The sequence below is a fragment of the Meles meles genome, chromosome 21 (assembly GCF_922984935.1).
Source record: "Meles meles chromosome 21, mMelMel3.1 paternal haplotype, whole genome shotgun sequence".
Classification (NCBI taxonomy): Eukaryota; Metazoa; Chordata; class Mammalia; order Carnivora; family Mustelidae; genus Meles; species Meles meles.
The window spans coordinates 7,999,980-8,025,389 of NC_060086.1; the positions used below are offsets into that span (position 1 = coordinate 7,999,980).

General features: G+C 63.4%; 1 protein-coding gene across 5 annotated transcripts; it reads right to left on the bottom strand.

The window, feature by feature from the left end:
• Positions 1 to 466: 466 nt before the first annotated feature.
• On the bottom strand, positions 467 to 23,901 carry SH2B2 (SH2B adaptor protein 2). Of its 5 annotated transcripts, none has more exons than XM_045994056.1 (10): positions 23,789 to 23,901; positions 22,813 to 22,911; positions 11,436 to 12,169; positions 8,395 to 8,496; positions 6,759 to 6,850; positions 5,159 to 5,250; positions 4,887 to 5,051; positions 4,149 to 4,357; positions 1,428 to 1,599; positions 467 to 970 (listed from the first exon to the last, which is right to left on the bottom strand). In XM_045994056.1, the coding sequence occupies exons 1-10, from the start codon at positions 23,829 to 23,831 to the stop codon at positions 627 to 629; spliced, it is 2,052 nt and encodes a 683-aa protein (XP_045850012.1). In that variant the 5' UTR covers positions 23,832 to 23,901; the 3' UTR covers positions 467 to 626. The 5 variants fall into 5 exon arrangements, with proteins under 5 accessions (XP_045850012.1, XP_045850015.1, XP_045850014.1 ...); XM_045994059.1 differs by lacking the exon at positions 23,789 to 23,901 and adding an exon at positions 23,206 to 23,236; XM_045994058.1 differs by lacking the exon at positions 23,789 to 23,901 and adding an exon at positions 14,210 to 14,388 and having other exon boundaries at positions 22,813 to 22,898.
• Between the last annotated feature and the right edge of the window lie 1,509 nt (positions 23,902 to 25,410).

The window sequence follows — 25,410 nt, forward strand, 5'->3', positions numbered from 1 at the left end:
TTGGCATTCAAAGCCCCTAAGACTTGCCCCCGACCCCCATCTTCACCACATCCCTGCATCAGGGACCTCTTCCTTCTCTTTCCCTCTGCCGTCCTGTATTCTTTCCCCACGAGCATCCGCTCAGGTCACGGCTCACCCCGCTCACCCCGAATTCCACTAAAGCTCCCTCCCCCATCCCTTCCCCTTGAGCGGTTCCCTCCAGGGGCAGCTCTGTGCCTCCTTCAGGTACAGCTGGTTGTTTCCCCTCTGGATGTCTCCCTGCCGGACGGGGAGCTCGGTTCCCTCAAAGACAAAGCTGGGTGGGGACCGGGCAGGCCCCAGGCCACTGCGGGCTCGATGCGTCAGAAGGAGGTGGGGGTGCCATGTGCTGTCTCCCCCGCCCCCCACCGCCGTCCTTTCCCGCAGTCCCAGGGGAGCGGTGTCCGAGAGCAGGGCATCAGAAAGGATGACAGGAGAGCCTTGTGCAGTCCCTAAAACAGGCTCTTTAATAACATTTATGTCTTCACTGAAGAGCTTCGCTTTTCCCACCCAGCGCCGGGCTGGGGCCGGCGGACGGGCACGGGGGGTGACCGCACGGCGGGCGGCGGGGCCGGGTGGCCCCAGGGCCTTGGCGCCGCCGCACCGGGCTAGTAGAAGGAATACTGGTTCTCGACGGCGCGCGTGCGGCCCCGCGCTCCTTCGCCCGGCGCGGCCTCCGGGGGCTCGTCGGCGCCTCCGCCCGCCGCCTCCAGGAGGCGCTCGGCGCTGTTGCTGCGGCTGCGCGCGCCCAGCTGGCCCTCGGCGGGGCGCGGGGCGGCCGGCGCGGACGCGGCGGAGGACGACGAGGCGGACGAAGACGAGGCGCCGCCCGCCTCCGAGGGCGAGGCGGGCGGGCAGGCGGCGGCGGCCAGGCTGGAGAAGTAGTGCTGGCCGGCCGGCTCGCTCCAGCAGGCGGGGGGCGCGGGCGAGGCGCCGGCCGAGGACCCCGGGGCTGTGGCGGGAGAGCGCGGGCGCGTCAGGGCCCAGCCGGCCGCCGTCGCCCCCGCTGTCCCCAACCCCCACGCGTGACGCGGAGACCCGCAGGGGCCGGGTGACCTGGCTCTCCTGGTTCCAGCCCCCCTTCCTGGGTACCTGATGTCCCATATGGCGAACACCCTTCTCCGCCCCTCCAACACTTCCTCCAGCCGCTCCCCGCGGAGCCCCATCTTTGCAGGGGATCCCTCCCTGCTGCCCGGGAGCCACCTCCTTCCACCTGCCCCCAGTCACTCTGGACCCGGACGGGGCCGCGCTGCCACTCTCCCTCCAGTCCTGAAGGCCCGAATTGCTTACACCTGCCCAAGCCCCGGTGTTCTTCCCACGGAGCCTGGGTAGCAGCCTGGGTGCCTCCCTCCCCCTACGCCGCACCTGTCTTCTAGGGCCATCACACAGGCCACCTGGGGAAGTCTTACCGGGTGGGGGGCCCTGGGCCCGCACGTAGCTGCGTAGGGTGATATCTGCAGAGCCCCCGGACTCCAGTGGGATCGGGTGGGTGTGGAAGTGGCGCAGCATGTCGAGCACGGACTGGAACCACAGGTGCTGCACGTGGCATTGCCCGTGGCTGTTCAAGGACAGGCGCAGGTGCTGTGGGCATAGCTGGGTGTGGTCAGCGGTGGGGTCCCCGGCCAGCCACCTGCTTTGCAAGCGCCTCTGGGGGTCACTACCAGTATCAAGTCTCACAGAGGCCAGGCGGGGCTGTGTCAGAGCGGGGGCACCTCACACACTGAGCCCCATCTCAGGGGGTCACTCCCCTAGTCGGGGGTGGGGGGCAGGGTAACAGCCAGGCCGGGATGGAAGCGAGCCATGCGTTTGGTCCCTATGCAAGGAGCACCCCCATCTCTAGTCTCCAATTGTTCCAGAAGATAGGAGTGAAAGCCCCCATGTTAGCAATGGGGAAACTGAGGCAGAGGAGGGAGGGACTCCCTCCCCCACCCCAGTCACAGAGCTAGGAAGAAAACTCATTTGTGTGACTCTCCCACCCCGCAGGCTAGGAATCTGCCTGCTGCTGTTCCTGCAGAGCCCAAGCCGGGGAGAGGGGTGTCGGGAGGGGTGCGGTGGGGGAAAGCAGAAACAACCCTGAGTCTAGCTGGGGAGGAGTGACCCCATGTTCTTCTCAATGGTGCCGCAGTGAGAGCACTGGGAGCACGAGGAACAGGGCTGGTTCCTCCGCGGGTCTCCAGGGCCCACATGTGACAGGTACGTCGGGGGGGACGAGCCACAAGCCAGTGGTCTCTAGTGGTGAGCCACAGGTCTCTGGCTTCAGCCCTGTTTTGCTCAATGTGTGTTCCGCAGGAGGAAGACTGGCTGTCTTGTGGGAGGCAAGAAAGGGTCAGAGAGAGAAGGATTTTAGGTTATGCATGTGACTCCAAGCCCAGGAGGGCAAGGTGACCTGGCCCCTGCATAAAGGACAGAGAAGCCCTGGGGGTGGGAGGCACGAAGGCCTCACCTGAATGAGTTCTGCCACTCAGCAGGGCCCGTAATTGTCAGAACAGTGCGGCGAACCCGGGGAGCATTCCTGGCAGCCCAGGGCAGGGGCTCAGCTGGAGAGGAACAGCATAGTGGGAGGGGGCCCGGCACAGCCTCAAGTCTGGGTGGGGCCTTCAAGGGCACGGGTCCAGGCAGAGCTGGGTCTCGGGGGCCGGTGCATCTCAATATTCGGGAAAACCTTCCAGATGTTTCTTATCTGAAGGTGAAAGGAGCTGCCTAGGAGGGGTGCATGCAGGGGGCTGGAGGTCCTGCTCTACCCCACCGCCAACTGGTCAAACCCTGGCCAGTCACCCAGCTCTGAGAGGGCAGCAGTTGGGGCGAGTTCAAGGCCGGGTCAGGCCCCAGGAAGGAGAGGAGCCTCCCGCCCTACTTCAACCGCCCCCTACTCCCCCTCGCCACCATGCCCCACAGAGGGCTGGGCAGCATCCTAGCCTCTGGCCTGGGCATGAGTCAGATCCAGGCGCTCCCAGGAGGCCGCCTGGGGCGGTGTTGGCCCAGAAGCAAACTTCGGGCTGCTGGGGACAGCGTTAAGCGCCCGGTTGCCAGAGGAACTGGTAAGGGCAGCTGCTTTCCAAGGAGGTGTCCCCGGGGGGGAGTGCGGCCTCTTCCACGCTGGGGCCACCGCTGCCAAGGAGAGATGCCCGGGGAGGGCCTGTGAAGGCCAGTTGGGGGTTGGGACACTGACCACCAGGGCAGGCTTGGAGCAGGAGTCCTGGGGTGCCCCCTCCTCCAGCAGGGACGGACAGGAACCGTGTCCTGGGAGGAGCCGGGGCCGGGTCTGTTTCTTTATCGGAAATTTGGGATGGTCAGGGAAGCGGGGTTGAGGTTTCTGCCCATTCTGGTCTCCTTGTAACCACAACCACCTCCCCCGCCTGCCTGCCCCAACATCATTCGACTTTTCTGTCATAGTTTCCTTTGTACCTTATTATTATTAGCACATAGGGTCCTTCCTTGAGAGCCCCCGATCTGGGTGCACCGCTACCCCCTTGCTGGGCCCCGCCTGGATCGCCCTTCTTCACCTTGAGGATTCTCAAGGTCACTGAGCCCTTACTCTGGCTGAGAGTAACTCAGCTACTCTGGGAGAACTGCTCGTTGTAAATGTGCGGCAGCCCTGTGGCCCAGTCCGTGGCCTCCCCTCCTGCCCAGCTCTTGAGGGCCCGCCTGGGTGTGGTTCTGTGATCTTGGGGCTGCCACAGGCCTGGCTCAGAGCTGGGGCCCAGGAAGCGAACTGACCTGAGCAGGGGAGAAGAGGGGCTATCTGCGGGTGGGTGAGGCAGGAGGGCCTTGGTTGACCTTGGCCTTGCACCAGTGTGGCTACGCAGAGACCCTCAGAAGCCTTAGTGGTAAGCGATCCCCGGTGTACAGGGTCGAACTGAAACCCTCAGAAGGGCCCGGCCACCAGTGGGTGACTTCCCCATCTGGATAATGAAGAAGCCACATCTGGGGCTGAATGCAGCCCTCAGGGAGGTGAGTGGGGGTTTGCAGGTGGGGTACAGGCACGCCTGTGGGAAGTCAGGCCTGCTCCCGGGACACAGGCGCAACCTCGGGCCCAGGACCACCTCAGCACTCCTCCCTCAGGGCTGGCCACGCTGCCCCTGTGCACCCCACCTCCCCCCCCCCCCCCGGACCATCCCCAGCCAACTTGCCTTGGCTTTGCCCTGGAAGTTGAAGGTCAGCACGTACTCCCCAGGCCGAGTCTCACTCTGGCGGATCACGAAGAGACCGTGGCTCCGGGGCCCCCCCGCTAGCACCAGTTGAGCTGCCCTGACCCGCGACAACGTCCCGTGGAACCAGGGGTAGTCGGAGAGCTCCAGCTCGGGCTCAGCCTCGGGCTCTGGCTCCGCTCCCTCCTCTCCTAGGGAAGGACGATGGTGTGAGGGGCATGGGGGAGCCACGGCGGGGAGTCAGTGAGACAGGACCCGCAACAGCTTCTTGGGTGTCTGCATGCGAAACGCTGTTGGAATGATCTTAGAACGAGCCAGGGAGCCAACCCAACCCACGAGTTCAGCGTATCAGGTAAACTGAGGCAGGGGGAGACCGACGATCCTGGAGTCGGTCCGTAAGTCAGCAGGAAACCTGGGAACAAGTCAAGCCTCCTTGTTCCCAACCCTGGTCCCAACCCTTCACCCTCCACTCCTTCCTCTGAGCATCTTCTATGGAATCGAGGGCCTGTGGGAAGGGTCACCCTCCCGGACTTCCCCATAAAAGCCAGAACTAGTGAGCTGCCACGCAGTGTGTCCGGTGGGATGGAACGTCATGGCTTCTGAGGCTAGAGAAGGGCCTCAGAGGGAGCCTGGGGGCCCCTGTGGCCTGGGGTGTGTGGGCAGGGGGCGAGGGGCGGGAGGGCAGGAAGGAGGCCCGGGGACAGAAGACTGTGCACACACCTGTATTACTGCTGTCCCTACCCCCACCGCCTGGGGACTCCAAGGTCTCCAGGAAGGTCTCCAGCGGGACATGGGCCAGGGACTCCCCAACGCCATCTCGAGCTCGGCTGTGTGGCGCTGTCACTACGGCTGCCGTTGTCTCTGGGGGCCGGGGCAGGTCGCCTGCTGCAGAAGTGGCAGGCGGGAAGCACATCATCTCTTGAGCCACGCGGGCCCCGGCGCCCCCTCGGACCCCGCGCTCCGCTCCTCCAGCCCGCTCTGCCCACACCTACCGTCCGTCAGCAGCTCACAGCTGCAGGAGGCCACCCGGCCGGCCAGGCAGCCTCCCCGGGCACAGGACAGCTCAGCGTCTTCCTCGCTGTCCCTGCGAAGGTGGGAAGGCACAATCGTGTCCCACCATGGGACTCAAACGCCAACCACTGGCTGCTCGTGGAGCCCCCAGTGATGGCTGACGGTCCCATGGCCAACGGCAGCCCTATCCTGCTCGTCTGGGTCCCTCTGCCTTCATGTCCCTCTGTCCATACCGTCAGTTTGCTCTGTGGCCACCGGGGACATGACTGAGCCACATGGGGAGGTCTCCAAGTTGGTGCAGTCCTCCCCGAGGCCACGGGAACCCTGCCCACTGACCCACGAGGGGCTGGCCTCGTCCTGGGACCCCAGGGGCTGTCCCTCAAATGATGGCAGGACAGCTCCCTTCCCCGCCCCGGCCTTTGTCTCCCTGTCCGTGACATGAGTTGTCTGGGACCCAGCCAGCTCCATAAGACTGCAAAGTGAGGGGCGCCTGGGTGGCTCAGTGGTTTAAGCCGCTGCCTTCGGCTCAGGTCATGATCTCAGGGTCCTGGGATCGAGTCCCCCATCGGGCTCTCTGCTCTGCAGGGAGCCTGCTTCCCTCTCACTCTCTCTGCCTGCCTCTCTGCCTACTTGTGATCTCTCTCTGTCAAATAAATAAATAAAAAAATCTAAAAAAAAAAAAAAAAAGACTGCAAAGTGAGGTTCACCTTCACAGGGGCTGGGGGAGGAATTTGCAGGGCAGATGGCTGCGAGGGTGGCAGGGGAGGGATTATAGCCATTTGGGGGATGGGGCAGGAAGGGGGGGCCTGGAAGGCACTCAGGCCTTTAATTGCGCTTCCTCAAATGAAGCTGTTAATTAGAAAGCAGCGGCCCCTCCCCCCGGGCCTGGCTCACCCCATTAGCCAGAAGAGCTCCTGCCAAATGCTCGGCTGTTGGCCGGCCTGCCCCTCCTACTCCTGGCCTCGGGATCTCTCCCGGATCATGAAGCCAGCCTCCCGGCTGCGCCTCCGCACACAGCTGACCGTAACTGCCCTCTGCTCCCTCCTAGCCATGGCTGCCCACTGCCCCCAACCTACCAGCCTCCCAGGCTCTCCTCAAGGGCCCCCTCATCAGCTCTACGGCTGCTGAAAGGCCCGGCCATCCCCTCTAAGCCCCAGACCCTCACACCCCTCTGCCTGGCTCGGGTCTGCTCTTCCTTTAAGTCCTGGAGGAAGGGAGGACTTTACCAGTACGCCTCTGAGTCTTAGGGCCGGATTCGGGGCCTTGCCTCTGTTCCGCCACCCCTGGCCCTTTGGGCTCCCCCCGTCACTGCCCGTGTCCTAGCGGTCTCAGATTCCCCTGGAGTAAGGACAAGTCAGTCCAACTTTCTTCTGGGTCCCTAGGCCGTGGCCCCGTGGAGCAGGTCCCAAAGAGCTTGTTGGGGCTAGGGGTATAGGTGACCCCAGCCGGGACTGCCACGAGAAAATCCACCTCCCAAGCTCAGGTCCTGCCCTCACCAGAGACCCCACCCTGTACGGGGACTCCACAGGGCACTACCTGGTCAGCCCCCCTGACCCGTTCCGGGGCCGCCCGGGCACTCACCCGGGGTCCACGCAGCCCTGGATGTCAGCCACCCACGAGTGCTTCTGCAGCGAGTCAATGGTCTCCAGGATGTACTCGGCTCCGTTCTCGACCTGGGGACAGAGTGGCCCAGAGTCCAGCCCTCGGCACAGGGCTGCAGACTCTGGGGCAAACGGTTCATCCCACCCCTCCCCCACGGGGGCTCACGGGCACGGGCAGCAGGGACGACAGTGGGGTCACCGTCAGGCACCACCCCAAGCCCAGGTCGGGGGTTGCACCTTCAGCAGCCCCTCCCTCCAGGACCCGGCGGCGGGGATCACTGGGGCTGAGATCCTGCCCCCGCTGAGCTCAGGTCCTCGGGTCCTGAAGCCGCAGCCTCTGAGGAAGCCACGCTGGCCTGGCCCCCCGGAGATGGGGCGGAACAGCACCCCATCCGTCAGGCCCGTGAAGGATCGTCTGGCCTGGCACGCGGAGCTAAAGGCCTCCCACACCTTAACGCCTGGAACCCTATCTCTGGGGCCACGTGAGCGGGACAGGTAGCGCCCAGAGCGTCATCCTGCCCACGTGTGACGACCTCCCGGTGAGGGAGGCGGCAGGTTTTCCCCATTTTACAGAGAAGACTGAGGGACAGAGAGGGCAGGTGACCTGCCCCCACCGGCGCTCAGTGGCAGCACTGGGACCCGAACCCGGATCTCCGTGATGCCAAGGCCCCGGGCTCTCAGCTTCCGGTGTGTGTCCCAGTGAGTGTCCCGGTGAGAGTGCAGTTTGCTGCCTGCCAGCACCTTGGAGCTGGGAGGGGCCTCAGATACCACCTTCCACCCCAGTCTGACTAGATGGGGAAACTGAGGCCCAGCGTGGGGCCGGCAGGTGAGCCCCCGCGTCGGGGCTCCTGGGCGCAGGCGGCAGCATGGTGGCCAGCTGGCTGTCGGAAGCGAGGCCCTGGGCCTGTCTCACCCAGCAGACAAGCATGCCAGGCGGGGAGGGACTACGTCCTCAGCTCCCGGGGGCCTGGGGTGACTCAGGATATGCGGTTGACACATGTTTGGTAAATGAATAAGGGGGTCTGTGGCTAACTCTGGGCCTCCTTGGGGACTTGGCTCGACGAACACCCAGTGCTTTGAGGAGGTCCAGGGCCACAGCCCTGGCAGCCGGGAGCTGTGTCCTCAGCAGCCCAAGCCGGCCGCCCTGGCGAGGCGGAGCCTGGGAAAAGGACGGGCGGCCCCCAGACCCACCGGGGTGCCTTTGTGCCCTCTGTGGGACCGGGCTGCTTCCCACACTCCAGTGCCCAGAGCCGGAGGCATTTGCATAACTGCCACGGGCTACGGGGTGGGTGCGCGCTGGGTCCAGTTGGGGAAGCGGGGGACGAGGAAGTGAAACTCAGGGGAGCTGCACCGGGCCAGGAGGAAATGGGAACAGGGGGGCCCCCGACGGTGGATGACACCCAGAGCCCACGGCGCTATAGCCCAGACCCGGACTCAAGTCCTAGCTGCGTGCCAGACACCTGTGGCCGGCCCAGGGCCCTGCCACCAGAGCTCCCTCCCGGTGCCCCGCCGCTAACTCCTCACCCTCTCTCCCGAGGTAGCCTCAGGTAGCGCCGTCCAAGGTGGCGATGGCCTGGGGTGGCCGGGGGATTCCTGGGGCCGGGGATGGGGCTCACCTTGAGCACAAACGTGTTGTCTTTCTCCGGCATCTCCAGAGGCATTGTCGTGCGGACCTCGATGATGGCAGAAAGAGGGATGCTGACCTTGGGCCTGGAGGCCTGGGAGGTCAAAGGGGCAGTGAGAGAGTCAGCCAGGATCTTCTGAAACCCTCTGCTCCCTCCCACCCCTCCGAGGTCAGGGGCGCCCTCGGTTGGGAGCACCTTGGTGGCCCTGGCTCCAGCGGTAAGTTGAGGGAGCTTCTGGGAAACAAAGGGGCCTCCCCACACAGTCACACGGCAAGTCACAGAGCTGGAACGGAATTCGGAGTCTCCCATCTCTGAGCGCCAGGGGGGAAAACTCCACCCGGGCTGCCCTCCTGCCCTGTGCACCCACCACATCTGTGGTTTTCACATTTTTGACCCTGACTCATACCAACCAATAGATTTGACATTGGGACCCACTACATGTGAACTTAGGTAAGAATGTCTTTGGAACGAACATCTCATCAGACAATATTTATCCGGTGTGTAACGGGGTAAGATAATTTCAAGCCCATCTTAGTACACCTGAGGGGGAGAAAAAAATGCTGCCCTCCCCCCTTTAGACCAGACTTCCCAGAGCATAGCTCTGGAGTCCCTGACTTAGAACAGGGCTCCTGGAGCAGGGCAGGGCCGTGTCCCCGGGTGGAGGAAAAGGGACCAGTGTGGGGTTTAACCAAGGTGAGCTGTCAGGGCTCCCACGGAGGGCCGCTCTGCACTAGGCCCTTCCCACTTTGCTCCAGAGCTCCTGGCCACGGCCCTAAAATCCCCCAGGGCTGGCTTGAGACAGCTTCCCAGCAGGGCTTGGGCTCCCGAACAGGGACTTTCTCAGGAGGAAAGGGAAGGGCCACGCGCTGGGTGGGCAGGCTGATGGGAATTCCTGGTAGCCCTGGACGCCAGCCAGCGGGGGCAGGGCTGGGCTTGGAGCAGAGACTGAGGGCCTCAGCAGAGACTGAGGGCCTCAGCGGGATGACCAGGGCAGGCCATCCCGCCAGCCAGTGGGGCAGGGGGTCATGGTCCCAGAGTCGGGAGAGCAGACACAGATGGGACGGTGCAGGTCCAGACTGGGGGCTTTAGCTGGGCTCCCACTGGCCGGAGGGGCCGATTCCCGTGCCTGGGCTCTAAGATGCGCCGTCCTAGCTCAGTGAGTGGCCTCTGCCCCTGCTCCAGCCACACCTCATTCCCCGGCCAGAGCCAGCAGGCGGTGTCCTGCTTGTAGCCTTTGCTCCCTCAGCTCATGCCTCCAGAGATGCCGGTCCTGGGGGCTCTCCTTCTAGTGGACACTGAGACAGTCCAAGCTTCCCCTCCTCCGGGCCCCCAGAGGTCCCACTGCCCCCTCCCCCGAGGTTTACCATCCCGTCCTACACACGCAGGTTTCCCGATGGCTTCCGACGGCATGGGCCAGGCCCACTGCTCCCTGGCTCCCCAGGGCTGTCCCGGCAAAGGGCTTCCTGCAGGATGAGGGTGCAGGTGGCCAGAGCCTTGAGTCATGGAGCCATGTGAGAGGGAAGTCTGAGGACCCGGGAAAAGGTCCCTGAACTGCAGGCCCCACGCTCCTGGGCTCTGAGGATGCAGCCAGGCCTCCAGGGACGTGGGGTCTGGACTGCGGCGAGGTGCACAGAACTAAAAGGCATTGGGAGGGGCTATCAGGAGGGATGCCCCGTGGGGGCTCACTCATCCTGGGGCCCAACACATTTGGGGAGCCTGACCTGAGCCCTTACCATGGGTATCGCCTGCCTTCCACGGGGCTCCCTCCTGAATTCACAAATACTTCCTTGGGAAAAGGAGGGTCCAAGGCCAGATCAGGGGTTAGGAACCCAGCTGCCTGCCTTCCTGCAGGGGCCCAGCCCTCCGCCAGCGGTGCATAGTAGGACAGGAGAGACTCAGGGAGAGGCCCAGCCCCTGCACCCCTCCCCCCAAGGGCAGCAGATGCTATTTACAGCCGGGCAGCTGTAACTGCCACTCAGGCCCTGAGGCATGGAGCCCTGGGCCTCTGCCCTTGCCCTCCGGGTGACTCTGGGCCAGCCCCACCCCACCTGCCCCACTCACCAGGCCTCGGTCTGTCTCTGACAAGTGGTGGAGCTGGACTTAGTGGTCCAGGAATTCTCTCAGGGGCCTAATGGTGGGGGCCTGGCAGGGAGAAAACCTTTGGGAAGTCTGGGTCCTACAACTCAAAGAATACGTGGGTTTCCCCAGGGAATCATTTCTCCAGAGTCCGCGTGGCTCGTGGGCACCCAGCCTTGGGGGGGCCCACACCCTGCCCCTCGAGTGGGGAGAGGCAAGGAGGCGCACCCAGAGTCCTGACAGCCGGGGAGATGGAGAGAGGTGCGAGGCCCAGGGTGACTGGAGGTGCCGGGAGTTGGGGGAGGGCTGGCTGGTTCTTGGGGTGCTGCCAGCCGCCGTGCCAGAACAGCCTCCCCCTTTCTGAACCTCCCGGCGCACCAGCAGCTCCCATGTCCACGCTCCTCTGTTCTCGGGACCACCAGGGTAGAGGGTGTTAAGAGCCCAGCTCTACCACGCACCAGCTCTGGGACTTTGGACAGGCCACACCTCCTCTCAGAGCACTCCTTTGTTCTTTCTTCTGGGACCTGGGGACCGTGATGCCCACCCTACAGGGGGTCTTGGGGGTGTCCTCAGAGAACGGGCACTATCGTTCCGTCGATTCCCACTTTCCCAGTACGGCGGGTCTGCCATCCCGGAGGGGGTCCGCAGCTGCCCCCAGGGCTCTGATGGCCAGCCCCCAAGCTGGGGAGAGGGCAGGGTGCTCTTACGGGGTCAGCAGTGCGGGAGATAGTAGATGCTTCGCTTTCAAAACCTGGGCGGGGGAAGGGCCCCTCACCGGGGGCTGGGCTGCAGCCTGGTGGCGGGTCGGGGACCAACACATGTAGGGCACCCTCCCTGAAACCGCAACTCTCACTGGTGTTCCGGAGGCCCCAGGGGACGGCAAGCCATCAGGCAACGGGCCCAGAAGCCAGCCCTGGCACCCTCAGCGGCTGCCTGGGCGGGGCTTGGGCACTCACCTTGGGTGGCACGAAGAACTCCAGCCGGAAGCGCTCGCCGGCCACTGCCCGGCGCAGGAGCAGGCGGCACTTCTGCCACTGGGCGCTGCCGCCGGAGCCCGCGGCCGCGTCGTCCGCCACCATGAAGCGCAGCGCGCCCTCACGCTGGATGTCCACCAGCTCCACCTTGGCCGCCAGCGTCCGCGACAGCCGCAGGCGCCTCGTCCACTTGTCGCGCGGCTCGGCGGCCGCATCCGGCTCGGGGGAGGCGCGCCGGTGCCACATGTCGCGCACGCCGTCCACCACGCACAGGCTCATGTTGCGCAGCGAGAAGCCCTTGCGGACGCGGGCCTTGGCCACCGCCTGCGTGGACACGTCCTCCGAGCTCCGCGAGTGGCCGTAGGCGGCCGCCTTGAGTGCCGCGGGCCCCGCCGGCTCCGGCTCCATGGCGTCGGGGGGCTCAGCCGCCCCCCGCGACGCCGGCCCGGCCACCAGCACGCGGCGCACCTCCGCGCCGAAGACGTCCAGGAAGTTGGCGGCGAAGTGGCGGGAGAAGGAGGCCCCGGCGTCCGGCGTGTCGTAGGCTGGGTTGTCCCGCAGGAAGCGGCAGAACTTGTGCGCGAAGTCCACGGCGGCCGCCTGCGCGTGCAGCTCGCAGAACTGCCGCCAGTCGGGGACCGGGGCGGGCGCGGCGGCGGCGGCGGGGCCGGGGGCAGCACCATTCATGGCTCCCGTCCCATCGCAGCCCCCTGCGGCTGTGGGCGACAAGAGCGGGAAGTGACTCCGGGGCCTCGGCACCCCCGGCCCCTCTCCCTGGGACTCCCTGGGACTGGGGGGGGGGCGCGGCATCCTGCAGCCATTCAGAGCAGACAGGGACAACCAGGGAGGTGAAAGGCGGTGTCTGCAGAAGGGGGTTCCCTCTTCCCAGCCACTCTTCAAACGGCATTCTCAAGGTCATTTCTGGGGCCGGTGGGGGTTGGGTCCCTGGTGCCTAGATTTGAGGTCCCTCAGAGTCTCCTGTTACCTACTTCCAAGGTGACCTCTTCTGAGGGCCCCCAGAGACAAGTAGACAGGAAGAAGTCACGTGCATTCCTCTTGGCTCTGCCTTTGAAATATGCCAAGAACTCAACCTTTCCTCCACTCTCCATCAGGGCTGCCCTCTGGGGCCCCACACGACCCCTTCTCTCCCCTGCCCTTCGTTAGCAGCCTCTTCACTGGTACCCCAGAACTGCACCCCTCATGCACACCAACCCTACCCTCCCTCCCCCCGTCACTCTGTTCTCCACCCAGGAACACAGTCATCGCTCCTAAAACAAGACAGATCAGGTCCCTCCTTTACTCATAATCCTGGATCGCCTCCCATTCCACTCAGAGGAAAAGCAGAAGTCCCACTCATAATCCCCACGGCGTCACATGATCTGCCTCCACTTACCTCCTGGAGCTTATCTCCTGCCACTCTTCCCACCCACTCTGCTCTGGCTGCTGCTGGGTCCCACCCCAGGGCCTTTGCACCTGCAATTCTGTCTTGCACGTGCCTGGCACATTCTCTCCCCCACACTCTCTCAACTCCTTCAGGTTTCTGGTCCTATACCATCTTGTCCAGTAGCCTTCCCTGACCCCACTTTACTGAGAGTAAGGAATGTCCCCCCCTCCCCGCCCCCACCACCCAGCGCTGCCATCTACATGTCTTACGCTGGCTTACTTTTCTCCATGGTGCTTATCCCCATCTGACACACCATTTGTTCCCTTGCCTGGTTGTGTTGTCCTACCCCCCGGCTGCCCACCCCACCCTTCCCCTGAGAATGCAGTTTTAAGTTGCTGGGTCGCCAGTGCTGAGCTCATGGTAGGCCTGGCAAACACTGAATGAATGGGGGCGCCTGGCTCGCTCAGTCCATAAAGCATGTGACTCTTGATCTGAGGATCGGGAGTTCAAGCGTATAGAGATGACTAAAATAATAGTAATAATAACAAAACACTGAATGAACAAATGAATGTGTCTGGCACACGTTCACACACGGATGCGACAGGCAAGTCACAGCTGTCACTGCCTAAGCCCTCGCACGGGGCCTGAGATCACGCAGCTCGTAGTGATGGGCCTGGGATCCTCCCCCTGGGTCCCGGACCCCGGGGCTCACCCCTCCAGTGCGGATCAAGTAGGACCCACTTTTCCTCCTGGCACTGAAGGCACGCTGCCCTCTTAGACTGCTTTCCGTCCCCATGGTCTCCACACTTCCCACCTTTTGGAATCCTGTTCCCTCCGGGGCTCCCATCCAAACCCGGCCTATTTGCAGAGGTCCCGATGTAGGGACTCCGGCCCGCTCCTCGGTCAGCTTCCTCCGGTTCCCAGGCCTGTCCAGCCTTTATTACAACGGCTCCGCCAAACTACTGGTTGTACCCAGGCATTCGGGGGCCTGGCCTCCTTGTCCCCCAAGGTAGCCACTACTCCTGGGGCAATGGTCCAGTCCACTGTGTTTATATATCCTACCCCTGCCCCCAGGCCAGGGTGAAAATTACCAGTGGGGAGTAGGTGGGGTGATGTGGTCCCACCCTGCCTTGGGGAGCCCCTGAGAGGTGCAGGGGAACTAAGTCAGAGGGTCATGCCCTCACCTGTCGGCCCAGGATCCCCACATTTCCTGGAGTGGCCCTTCCCTCGGAGTTCCTGGGAGCACCGATCTCGTCTCTCCTCTGGGACCCAAACTCTGTAATTAAACGTCTCGTAAAGATAGCTGCCCCGCTTCTGTGCAATCCTCTGTGGGGCCTCTGGCCCGTAGAGCCCCGTGGGAATTCCCGCTCACCTCGGCCATCGATCTGCAGTCAATAACCACAGGACAGCCCCAGGGAGGACACGGGCCACTTAGCACAGAGGACAGTTTTCCGAACCAGCGGGGCTGCTTAGAGACTCCTGCTCGGTACCAGGGAGGAGGGCAGCAGGGAGCTGGGCAGGTTCCTGGAGGAGGGGGGCTCTGCGCTGGCCCTTATGACAGTGAAGAGAGAAGGGAAGAGTGACTTCACTGTAGGGATGAACAGTAACTGGGAGGCAGCCTTTCAGGACATAGTGGGAGGGACTGGGGGAGAATAGGGCCCACTGGTCTTCCTTTCTTCCTCTGGCTAACTCCTACTCATCCTTCAATAATGAATCCAGGGGCCACTTCCTCCTGCCTCCCCCGACCATGAGGCAGTGCCTCCTCCAAGCTCCAACAGTCCCCGTCCAGGACCCCCTCTAGCAAGGTGCCAGTTACGGGGTGCTCCAAGTGTCCGTTCCCAGGTCCGTCTCCCCGTCTGGCATGGACACTCCTTGGGAGCAGAAGGCAGGCCGGAGTCATATGCCAGGAAGGAGGGCAGAGGTGGGAACGTACTTGCCACCACCACGGAGGCCTCGAGGGAAGGTTGAGAGCCAAGGCCCTGTCCTGACTTGCTGAGGCGGCACATTTGGAGGGGGAGAGTCGGGGGAGAGCCCTGCAGCTAAGCCTGTGAGGCCCCGTTCCTGTGCTCCAAGCCCATCCATTCACCCAGCAGGGCCGTGCTCCCTACAGTGGCCGCTCCTCCCCCTGGACCACAGGGAGGCTCACACTGGGCACACAGCAGCCTGTGTGAACATCTGTCTGCCCCACCAGGGGCTGGCAGGGCTGGGGGGAGGGCAGGGAGGAAACCAGTCCCAGTGCGCATCTTTGCACATCAATTCCTGGTTCTCCCCGTTCTTTCTGCTGGCTGAGGGGGCAAAGTGGAGGGACAGGGCCCGGCAGGGAGGCTCTCACAGCGTGGGTCCCAGCTAGTCCTCACAGGAGGTAGGGGTGGGACTCAGAGGAGAACCTGCCACAGATATGGTGGCCCCGGTCATGCCCTGGGTAGGGACTGGCCTGGGAGGCACTGGGAGGTCAGGCTTGACCTCCCCTACCCACCCTTGCTGGCTGGCCAGGAGCCTGGAGGCCTGAAGCCCAGCCCAGCAGCCCTCAGCGTCCCCTGGGTCTACTGGGGGCTCCACGGAAAGGACAAGGGTTGAGCCCTCCACAGGTCAAAGTTACAAGCAGCAGGGCCAGCAGGGAGCCCCGCACTGGGTACAGATGGGGAGACGGAGGGCCAGACGTGGCTTTCTGTGAGGGGGAGGCCACCAGCCACAGAGGAGGGCTCAACCCCAACCCAACTGTCCTGGAGCCCAAACTGGGGATGAGACCAAGTGCAATGAACTTGGCTGTCCTGGGCCAGGCCTGCCAGCCCCACTACCCCCTGGGTGAGGGACGCTGACCACAACACCCACCTCTGAGCCTGGTTGCTCACTTTAAGGTGGGAAGGAGAGCCACCCCTTCCCAGAAGGACAGTATAGGGTGTCCGTGCGGCCATGGGCGGAGCCAGGGGCCCCCTAACCTCTGCATGATGAAGCCAGGAGGCCTTTCCAGCCTTCTCCAGGGACCATCCAGTAGACAGGTCCCTCTCCCATTCTGCAGGTGGCCAGACCCAGATGTGGGAAAAGCAGAGCCTCGGGGGGGAGGGATCCCAGTGGTACCAGGAGCAAGGCGGGCGAGTTCAGTCTGGCCCCCGCTGTCTGGCTGGCCTGGAAGGCTCATGGATGAATCCAGCTGGCCCTGGGCTCTCCCTCGTCCAGCAGCTCCTTGGGGACCCCCCTGGGTCTTCGCCTGGGCCGCTCCCCTGCTTGCAATGGCCGTCTTTGCTCTACTGACTACTGAAATTCTCCTTGGCATTTAGACTGTGTAAAACTTTTTTTCCAGAAAGCCTTTCCCCTACACTGGCCCTCCCTCCCTGAGCTCCCGTGAGGTCCCTGTGGCCCTCAGCCCTCTTGCTTCTGTGGGCAGGGTCCCAGTTCCTCGGCCTATGGCCCCAGGAAGCTGGAGAGACCTGCTGAGTCAGTACGGGAAGGCCCTGGACTAGGCAACAGTGGGCTCGCCATCTCAGTCCAGGCCCTGTGTCTCCTCCGGCCTTGGCTCCCCACCAGGGACATGGGGGTGCTAAGCAGTGGCCTCTAAGGCCTGCGGCTGTCATGGCCCTTGGACACTAAACACTGGGGATCCCACACTGGGGATCCCACTGTCACCCTCCAGGGACTAGAGATGGGCAGACGTTGTCGCTCATCTTCAGGCTTCTTCCGTGAGGACTAGAGCTGGAGAGGAGGGGTGCCCACCCGGACAGACCACCCTCCCCTGATCCATCACCCCGCGGGTTTTGAGGCTCTGCTGAACCTGCCTGGCTCCTGTTTTCTTTTTGTTCCCATTTCACCAGGGCTGGAGCGTGACGGGAGGGAGCTTCCGGGAGGCGAGACGGGGGAAGCCTAATCAAGTCTGTCACCTTCCCAAGCAAGGGCTCTCCTAACCCCGAGGCCCGCGGAGAACCCAGATGAGAGACCCCGCCCCCTAACCGGTTAGAGGCCTGGGAGAGGGGGCGGCCCGCCTTCCGGTGGGTGAAAATAGCATTCACAACTGCAGTACAAAAAAGGAGACCGGTCATCAGCCCCCCCCACATGCAGTTCCGGACCCCACGGCCAGGTCATTCCTTAAAATATTGATGAGGCAGCCTAGCCACCCCAGCTAATGGGCGGCCGGCGCATCGATCCACCCCGCAGCGGGCAGAGGCCTGGGGAGAGGGAGACACCAGCCTAGCCCGCAACCTGCAGGGGCCTCGTGTGCGAAGCCCAGCAGCAGCTTCTACCTCCACGGGAGATGGTCTACCCCCCGGGGAAGGGAAGGAGGCCCTGCAGGGCAGGCAAGCCAGCCAGCCAGCCAGCCAGCACCCGGCAAAGCTGGCTTGGGCAAGCTCGTCCATCACCAAGGGCCTTGACCCTCCTCCTGCCCCCTCGCTCAGCTCCACGCTCAGGGGAACACCCGGACAGCCGAGTGCTAACGGGGTGCTGGGGGTCAGAAATGAGGGTGCTGTTCTGCGCTGGTGTGGGCAGTGGCCCCCCAAGAACCATTCACGATGGGGAAACTATGGTCTCTACCTGGGGCCCCCCAACACAAGATGAGGCCCCACTCAGCCTCAACCATGCCCACTGAGGTCCTGTCCTCTGCACTTCTCAGGCAGGGCCGGGCCTGGCTAACCCGACCCCACACTTGACCACGAACGCTCCTTCTGTCCTCTGTCATGCTGTTTTTCCAGCTGACCTCCTGGCCTCTGGGCGGAGGTCCCCGGCAGCCCCCCTCTGCACCCCTTTCCTCCACGGGACACAGACCACGTCTGGGCTAGTCCTTCCTCTAGGACTGTGCCTGCCACCCCCGGGCTGGCGGCCTGAGTTTCCCCTGGGAAGGAAGGCGCGTTTCCCGTGTCACTATTGGGCGTTGGCTCTCTAGGCTTGTCCCCAGCCCGCCCTATCCCCAGAGTGCGTCCCCCCAGGGCAGGGCTCTGAACCAAGGCCTCCCGAGAGTGAGGTGTGGCTGGAATTCCCCAAGCCTCCCACACGGCCTATCTGTGCTCACCCCGTGACGGCGGAGGCACAAGTGGGCATCGCTTCTGGTCTGAACAACCTTGAACCTGCTGGGACTTTGCTCTGACCGGGTGTGGGAGGAGGGTTCTCCGGCTAGTGACGGGGACAGGTGCAGAGTCAGAGCCCCTGGGACTCGTGCCCTGTTTGGGTGGCAGTGGGTTGGAGGGAAGGGCGCTCAGGTGGGCCTGGCTCTTCCGAGCATCAGTGTCTCTAGCTGGGAAGGCGACCACCCTGCTCTCCCACGCAGGCTGCCTCGTGGTCCAAGGCCCATGCTGACAAGCCCCGACGGGAGGCGGTTGCCGGGAGCTAGAGCCGCTCTGTGCCCGGTGCCCTGCCCATACCTTTCACAGGCTGCCAGCCTTTGCTCCTGGGGAAGGGTGGAGGCCCTCTGGTGAGTCCCTGGGCTTTCACTGATGCCCCCAACCTGGACAAGCCCTGCTGGCTCTGAGACCTGCAGACCCCCCGGTCCTAGGGGGCCCCCAGGTGCTCCCATCAGAGGCCCCACTGCCTGCGCATCTCCCCACCTCCCCACCTGGTCATCTGACCTGTGGGACGGTGCAGAAGGTTAACAGCCTGAGATCTGGGGGCGCCGGGCTGGTTCAGTCGGAAGAGCCTGTTACTCTTGATCTCGGGGTTGGGAGTTTGAGCCCCACGCTGGGTGTACAGACTGCTCCGTAAGTAACCGGTGAAGAAATCAAAGCTCTTCTGCTTCCGTTTTGTAAATGTTCTACATCCATGCCCTCTTGTCCTCTCACCGCTCTGAGCAGATGGCTACGGCGGCCTCCTCCCTGGTCTCCCTGTTTCCCACGGTCCCCGCCAAACCTCAACAAATCCAGGCTCCACAGTGGGGCCAAGGTCTTTTCCTAGAACCCACACCCTATTGAGCTATACCCCTGTTTCAGAACCTTCTTCCCTCATGTGCCCCGCCAGGAAGAGAGGATTCACCCACCGCACAGATGGTGACTGGCCTATTGTTCACTGCGTTCCCACTGTGTGTCAGGAGACATGCTGGGGGCGTCCAGGGTCATAGAATGGGCGAGAGGGGAGGGTGAGGTCAAATTCAGATCTGTCCCTTTCTGTAGCATACACTACTTGAAACAAGGCCCTGTCCCTGGGGAGCGCTCCTCCGAGGGGATTCAGATTGGGGGGGACCCAGACCCTGCCTCAGGAAAAAGAAGGGAGATGCCCACCCTCAGAAGGGGCACTCTGACAAGAAGGACAACTGGCGAGTCCTGAGCTGGGCCCTGAAGGAAACAGAAGTCAGACAAGCAGGCACTGGGGCCCAGCACAATGAGCTATGCTGGGGTCTGGGGGCTTGGGCGGGAAGCCCCTCCTCCTTCAGGAGCACCTGGTGCTGGACAGTTCCTGGGCAGGCTCTGTAGGTGGAGTGCAGGCTGGGATGGCTCCAGCTGCACTATCCCTGCCCTCCCCAGGTACAGAGCAGAGGCACCCCCTCTCCAACCTCGAAGTCTCTCCTTCTCTCCCAGTGCCATGGATCTCACCTACGCCCAGATTCATACCGTTTCCGGACTTGCCTTGCCCAGCCCCTGAAACCTGCAAGACACCCACCCCCTCAACTCCTACTACCCACGCCATCAGTCTGCCTTCTGACTTTTCCATGACACACATACCAGCGACTCCTAACTGAGACCTCAATATCCCCCCCACTCAGATCTGAGTATCTCAGACCTCTGGGTACTATGGGTTCTTATAAAGCTTACTTGGGTCTTTCTCTGAGCAACTAAACTCCCAGACTGGCTGACCTCCAGGCCCCTCAAACTCACCACTTCCGAGTTCTTTTACGTCCTCTTTCTCCAACCCCTGCTTGTTCTCTGCTCGGAGCCTCAGCCCCCAGCCCGGCATTGCCCCACCTGCTCCAACTCCTCTGCCCCAGTAGCTGCTAGGCCCCTGAGCCGCTGGAGGCCTTGGGAACACCCCCTTTGTCTTGTCCCCGCCTCCACCCTCACTCTCCTGCCCCTCTACAATAGCACCAGACCATGACCCCCCGCAGGTGTTGTATACCCACCCCCAGGGGGACCCTATCCACAGAGGGTCGGAAGGATCTGGAGAATGGGGTCCAAACCCTGCATCGTCCACAAGAGTCAAAAGGTAATATAACCCTACACACTGGTACCCTGCCTAGCTCTGCCCAAGAAGGTGCAGGCTGTAACCTTCTCTAGATAGAGTACAGCCACGAGACAGACCTAACCAGGTGGGGGGGGGGGGGGAGGAGAGACTTCCCCAAAGCTCCACGGCCGCCACCTTCCCTCGGTCCCACGTGAACAATGAGGAGCATGGAGCGAGGCAGGCTCTGAGAACACCGTGGGCACGGCAGCCAGGAGACCCACAGCACCTAGAACCCCAAACTCCACAACCCAGCATGGGCACACAGTGGAAGAGGCAGTGGGCACGATCTTGGTTGAGTGACTCTGGCCCAAGTGATTTCACTTCCCTGAACCTGTTTCTTTCTCTGTAAAATAGGAGTAATAATAGTACCAAAGCCACAGGGCTAGTGTGAAGATTATATGAGACTTGGGACATCAACTCAAAACCAAAAGCTTGGCCTTGGGGGAAGCCCACTCTTCGTTGTGGTTGTGTGTGTGTGTGTGTGTGTGCGCACGCGTGCGTGTGTGTATTCTCCCTAGGAGACCCACTAAGGAGGGAGGAAGGGCTTAGAAAATCTCGACACATTTTCCACAACAGGTAAGAGGAAAAGCATGTATATATGATGAACCCTTGACTACTTAGAACCATTTAATTAACCCGCTTAAGAAATCTCCAACCCACCATCTGCATGCCCTCTAGAGGGAGCGTGGGGTAAGGGGGGCAGGGCAGTTGGTGGGAAACTCTGCCTCCCAGACCCCCATAAACGTCAGGACTCAAGCCAGCCTAAGAGCACTGCCCCTACTGCCGGACCTCTCCCAAAGTTCCTAGAGCTGGAAGGTTCTAGGTCACTCCCCTGACCAGTTGCCTCCTGGATGGAGCAGGGAAGCTAGGAAGGAAGAAATCTGTTTGAAGTGGCAACAGAGTGGGGGGGGGGCGGAGTTCAGGTCACATCCCCCATAAAGGCAACCAAAGCCTCTGACAGAAACCTAGCGTCCCTCCTCCTGCCCTCACTCACCCCATGATCAGTGGCCTGTGTTGGAGTGGACAACTTGCTGGCCACCTAGCTAGGAGGGAGGCAGCACCATTTCCATTTTACAAGGTACATAATGGAGGCTCGAAGTGCAGAGGCAGGGTTCAGCCCGGGTCTGCCTCCCAGCCCTGAGGTTCTCCCCTGCACCAAGTTGGTGTGAACACTGATTCTGGCTTATCCCTGTTCGGTTACTCCTGAGGCTGGCTGCCGATCCGCCCTGAGGATCCTAAGGGACCCCAGTCACTGCGGGCTTCTCCCTTTAAAGACCTCACTTCGTGGGCCGATGGGGGTGCCCGGCCGGGTCCCAGCCTCTGCTTGGCCTTGGCCCGCTGAGCTGGCGCGGTTCCGGGGCCCGCGCGGCCCCGCAGGTTCATCAATGGCTGAGGCCGGAGGGCCTGAATGGAGGGCATGAACCCGCCCCTTCTTAAAGGCGCCGGCCTCTCGGGCACCCACAGCGGTCCTCCCCACTATCGAGGGCGGTCGGAGAGCTCCCGGGGTGGGCGGACCGAACTGGCGACCGTGAGAAAGACCGCCAGGGCCGAATGGAGGGCGTGCCGGCCGGGCGACTGTGGACTGGATAGGGTCTTCCCGGGGCTCACACCCTCCTTCCAGGTTGGCCCGCTCCCCCGCCCTCGCAGCCCAGGGAAGAGACCCGGGCTCCCTCGCGCCGCTCCCCAGCCAGAGACCCCTCCTCCAGGGGCCTCGCTGCGCTCGCCTCACCGCGGGCCTTGGGCCCTAGGAGGGGGCGGGGGCGCAGCTGCTCGGGAGGCGGCTCGGCCCCTCCCGCCACTCCCGCCCGGCCGGGGGGGGGGGGTCGGCGAGGGGGTCCCCGCCGGGGGCGCACCCTCTCCGTCGCGCTCCCTCCCACCCGCGCACACAAAGACGACACGCGCGGACCAGGGAGCGTGCGGCCGCGCTTCCCGGGGCAGCCGTGCGCACACACACGCACACCCTCGGGGACGGCCCGGGTCTGGGGAGATGGACGAGGGAACTGAGGACAAGCAGACCGTACCTACAGGCGCTCAGCTGTGGCCGGGCGGGCCGGGGCGCCGGCGGAGCGCTGCCCCGACCGCGGCCCGGCTCCCGGGGCCCGGCGGCTCATGGCCCGCGACAGGTTCGGGCTCCCTCCGGGCGGGCGCCGGCGCTGGCTGGGGCTCCTCCTTCGCTCGTCCGCAACCTCGAAGGCTCGTGCGCTCCTCGCGGGCCCTGCGCGGCCCCGGCTCGGCGGTCCCGGCGGCCGAGCCCCGCGCCGCGCGCGCCCCGCCCGCTCCCCCTCGTGCCCCCCGCCCGCGCGGCGCGCGCCTCCTCGGCCCCGCCCCCGGCGCGGGCCCCGCCCCCTCGCCCGCCTTGAGCCGCGCTGGCCCCGCCCCCGGCGCGCCCCCAGCCCTCCGCCGAGCCTTAACCGCGCCCGCGGCTGGTGCTAGCTACCTCCGTTGGGGCTGCGGCGGCGGCCGCCGAGCCCTGGGGCCCGGGGGGTTAGGGTCTGGCCTGCTGCCGCCCCTTTTGGAGCGAGAGTCCCCCGCTGCACGGAAGCGTGCCCTGGAGCGGGGTGGGTGGGGGCCGGGTGGGTGGCCCGAATAGTGGGGTGTATGGGGGCGTCGGCGCCCCTGGGGATGGGCGCCCGGCGGAGGCCGCCGCTGTCTTGGCTCTTACGCCGCGGGAACAATGGGAGCCTCGAGGAGGCCCAGATGTCGCAACGGGGGAAGTCGACGTCTGGTTCTCATAAATCCCGAGGGCGAGCACCACGCCCTCTTCTTTCGCCGCTCCCGGTGCCGGAAATAGCCCAAGGGCTACGGGGCGGGGAAGACCCGAGCACTGCCCCATCTACGCACCTTCACAATGGTGGGGAGACTGACGCCACCCGGAGAGGTCTTCAGAAGGGGCTGATGGGGACCAGACACAGACCTGGCTTTCTTCACCTCCGCTGGATTCTGCAGCCCCAAAACCCAAGGCGTAGGTTAGGGCAGACACCACTCTGGCTAAGAAAACAAAGACTCCCGCTGGTCCTTGCGGTGCAATTGTGGACTGACCCCTGGGAAGCTGGAGCCTCCGGGGGCCAGAAAGGGGTCGGGCGGAGTGGGAGGGCGGCTCAGACATCAGACTTCTTGCTTGCTCATGGGGAGAGGTGGGAGGGCGCTCTTGCTCCTTCTCTTCTCCTCTCCCTTGCCTCCTGCCCCAAGCCCTCACCCCCGACAGGTGGTCAGATCAGTTCTCCCAGCCCTTACCAAACCATCGGCAGTTCTGTGGGGGGCCGTGGTCTCCCCGCTAGCTCAAAGGCCTCCATCTGTTGTCCTCTTCCTCCCATACTGATCTCTGACCTTTGTAGAGAACCCTTTAACCTTTCACAAAGCCCTGTCCCCCTGATTTCCCAGGAAGCAGGACAGGCAAAGAAGGGTTTTTATCCCAATCTCAGAGACCTAGAGAGGAGCAGTGGGTTGTGAAGGTGTAGGCTGGCCTGGAGCCCTGGCTTCCTGCCCTCCCCCCATAGCCCTGGGCTGCCCTCTTGGGGGTGTGCTGAAGCAAGGCAGGTCTCATCGGAGGTCCTGGTCCCTAGTCTCTTCTCTTCCACACACAGACTAGCTGCCTTCTCAGCGGGACCTGGCCAGCAGGCACTCAGTGAAAGCTCAGACATGGACCAGCTATCGGTTGGAGCTTCCCAGAGGCCTCTATGGCTGGCTGGGAACCAGGAGGTCTATGAATGAAGCCGGGAGAGCTGTGGGAGCGTGTGCGGATGGCCTGGCTGTGGACCCCACCCTTCTGGGAGATGGGAGAGCCTGCCCCCCTCTTCCCCCGCAACCACAGACTAACCTGGTTCTGAGTAATGGGCTGAGCTCTGCCGGTGGGCTCTCATTGGCCAGGGAGGGTCCTGGGCAGGACAACAGCTCTGATCCCCAGGGAGGAGGAAGTGAGGAGGAGCCAGCTGTTTGTGACTCTGGCCCCCGCAAGGAGGAACTGGTGGGAGATGTGGAAGTGGCGGGAGGGTGGAGGGTGTCTGGGATTGGCCAAGACCAGCACTGTCATGGGGACAGCAATGAGAGTCAGGGAACATAGGTTCAGCCGGGGTCCCTGAGAGCAGGAGCACCTCTGGGGCTTCGGAGGACATTCTGATGGGGCGGACGGCGAGGGGTGCTGAGGATGGGACCCCAAGGAGCGCCCCTGGATGTATGGACTCTAGAGTGTTTAGGGAACGCCGGCCTGGTGCCCTGCGGGGTGGGAGCTGGATGTGGAGCCGGCCTCAAGGGCCACCTGGCCAGTGGGGTAACGCCAACCACCACAGATCAAGAAGGAGACCCTCGGTGTGGGTGGGAAGGGACCCACATGAGTGGGTGAGTGGAGCTGGGCTGAGGCTGACCGGTGGCTCAGGGGGTCCCCCTGCACGGCTGGAACTCAGGGGACTTGGTCGGCACAGGCTCTGCAGTGCCTGGCAAGCTGGGCCCAAGGGAAAGGGGCATAGAGTGCGTAGCTCCATGACACCCAGAAAGGGAAGGAGGGGTTCTCCAGGAGCTGACATCGCGCGTCCAAATGCAGCCTCATAGTCGGCTTCTTCTTCTTCTTTTAAAAGAATAGATTCTGTTTTTGATCGGGCTGCCTAGCGGCTCAAGGGAACTCAGACATTGTGGGTTTGGGTTCCAGCAAAGGTCTGAACCCACTCACGGAATTCCTGGGGGATGGAAAAAGGAAGAGAGTTCCCATGCTTGGAGGTCACGCCTCACATCAGCAGAGCACCTGAAAGGTCCAGCCCCAGGTCCCAGGCGTGTCGCTGTGGGCCCCCACTGGCCGCCTGTCCCCCCAGAGTCACAGAGCGTGGCCACCAGCACAGCTCAACTACGTGTTTATTTGAAATGTGCAAAGCTGAACGCGCAAGTACAATTCTGCCTTAGGGAGATCCGCCAGTGGCCCCAAGGTGGCCATGCTAGGGTGGTCCACGGCCTGTTCTTTCTTGGCTGAGAAGCGCCTGGGCCCCTCAGACCAGTCCTTAGGTCTGAAAAGCCTGGGGCACAGGGACTCACCAGAGATCCCTCCTCGCCTAGAAGCTAAAATATCTTGCTAAAGAAGGAAGCAAAAATCACAGTGGGCCTGGGGACAGGGAGAAGGTGACAGAAACTATCCTATGCCTCCCAGGGCTTCCCCTCTTTTTGGGGTGGGGTGGGCTTGGTGACAAAGCCCTCTGGCCTGAGAGGAGGGGCCTTCTATCTCTTGAGGGGAAGTGGTGGTGGTAGATCGTGGGAGAGCCCGAGGGGACCCCAGACCTGGCACAGAGAGACCCAGGGGACCCCACCCAGATGAACCGTGGCCAGAATCAGCGAGGACCCAATCAGCATCGTGGCTGGTGATGGGAGGTGACTGCCACCAGGGCTGGTGGTCAGGACGCAGATGGGGCCCGAGCCGGGTCACCAGCCCAGGATGGGGCTGAAGGGGCCCCCTTGACT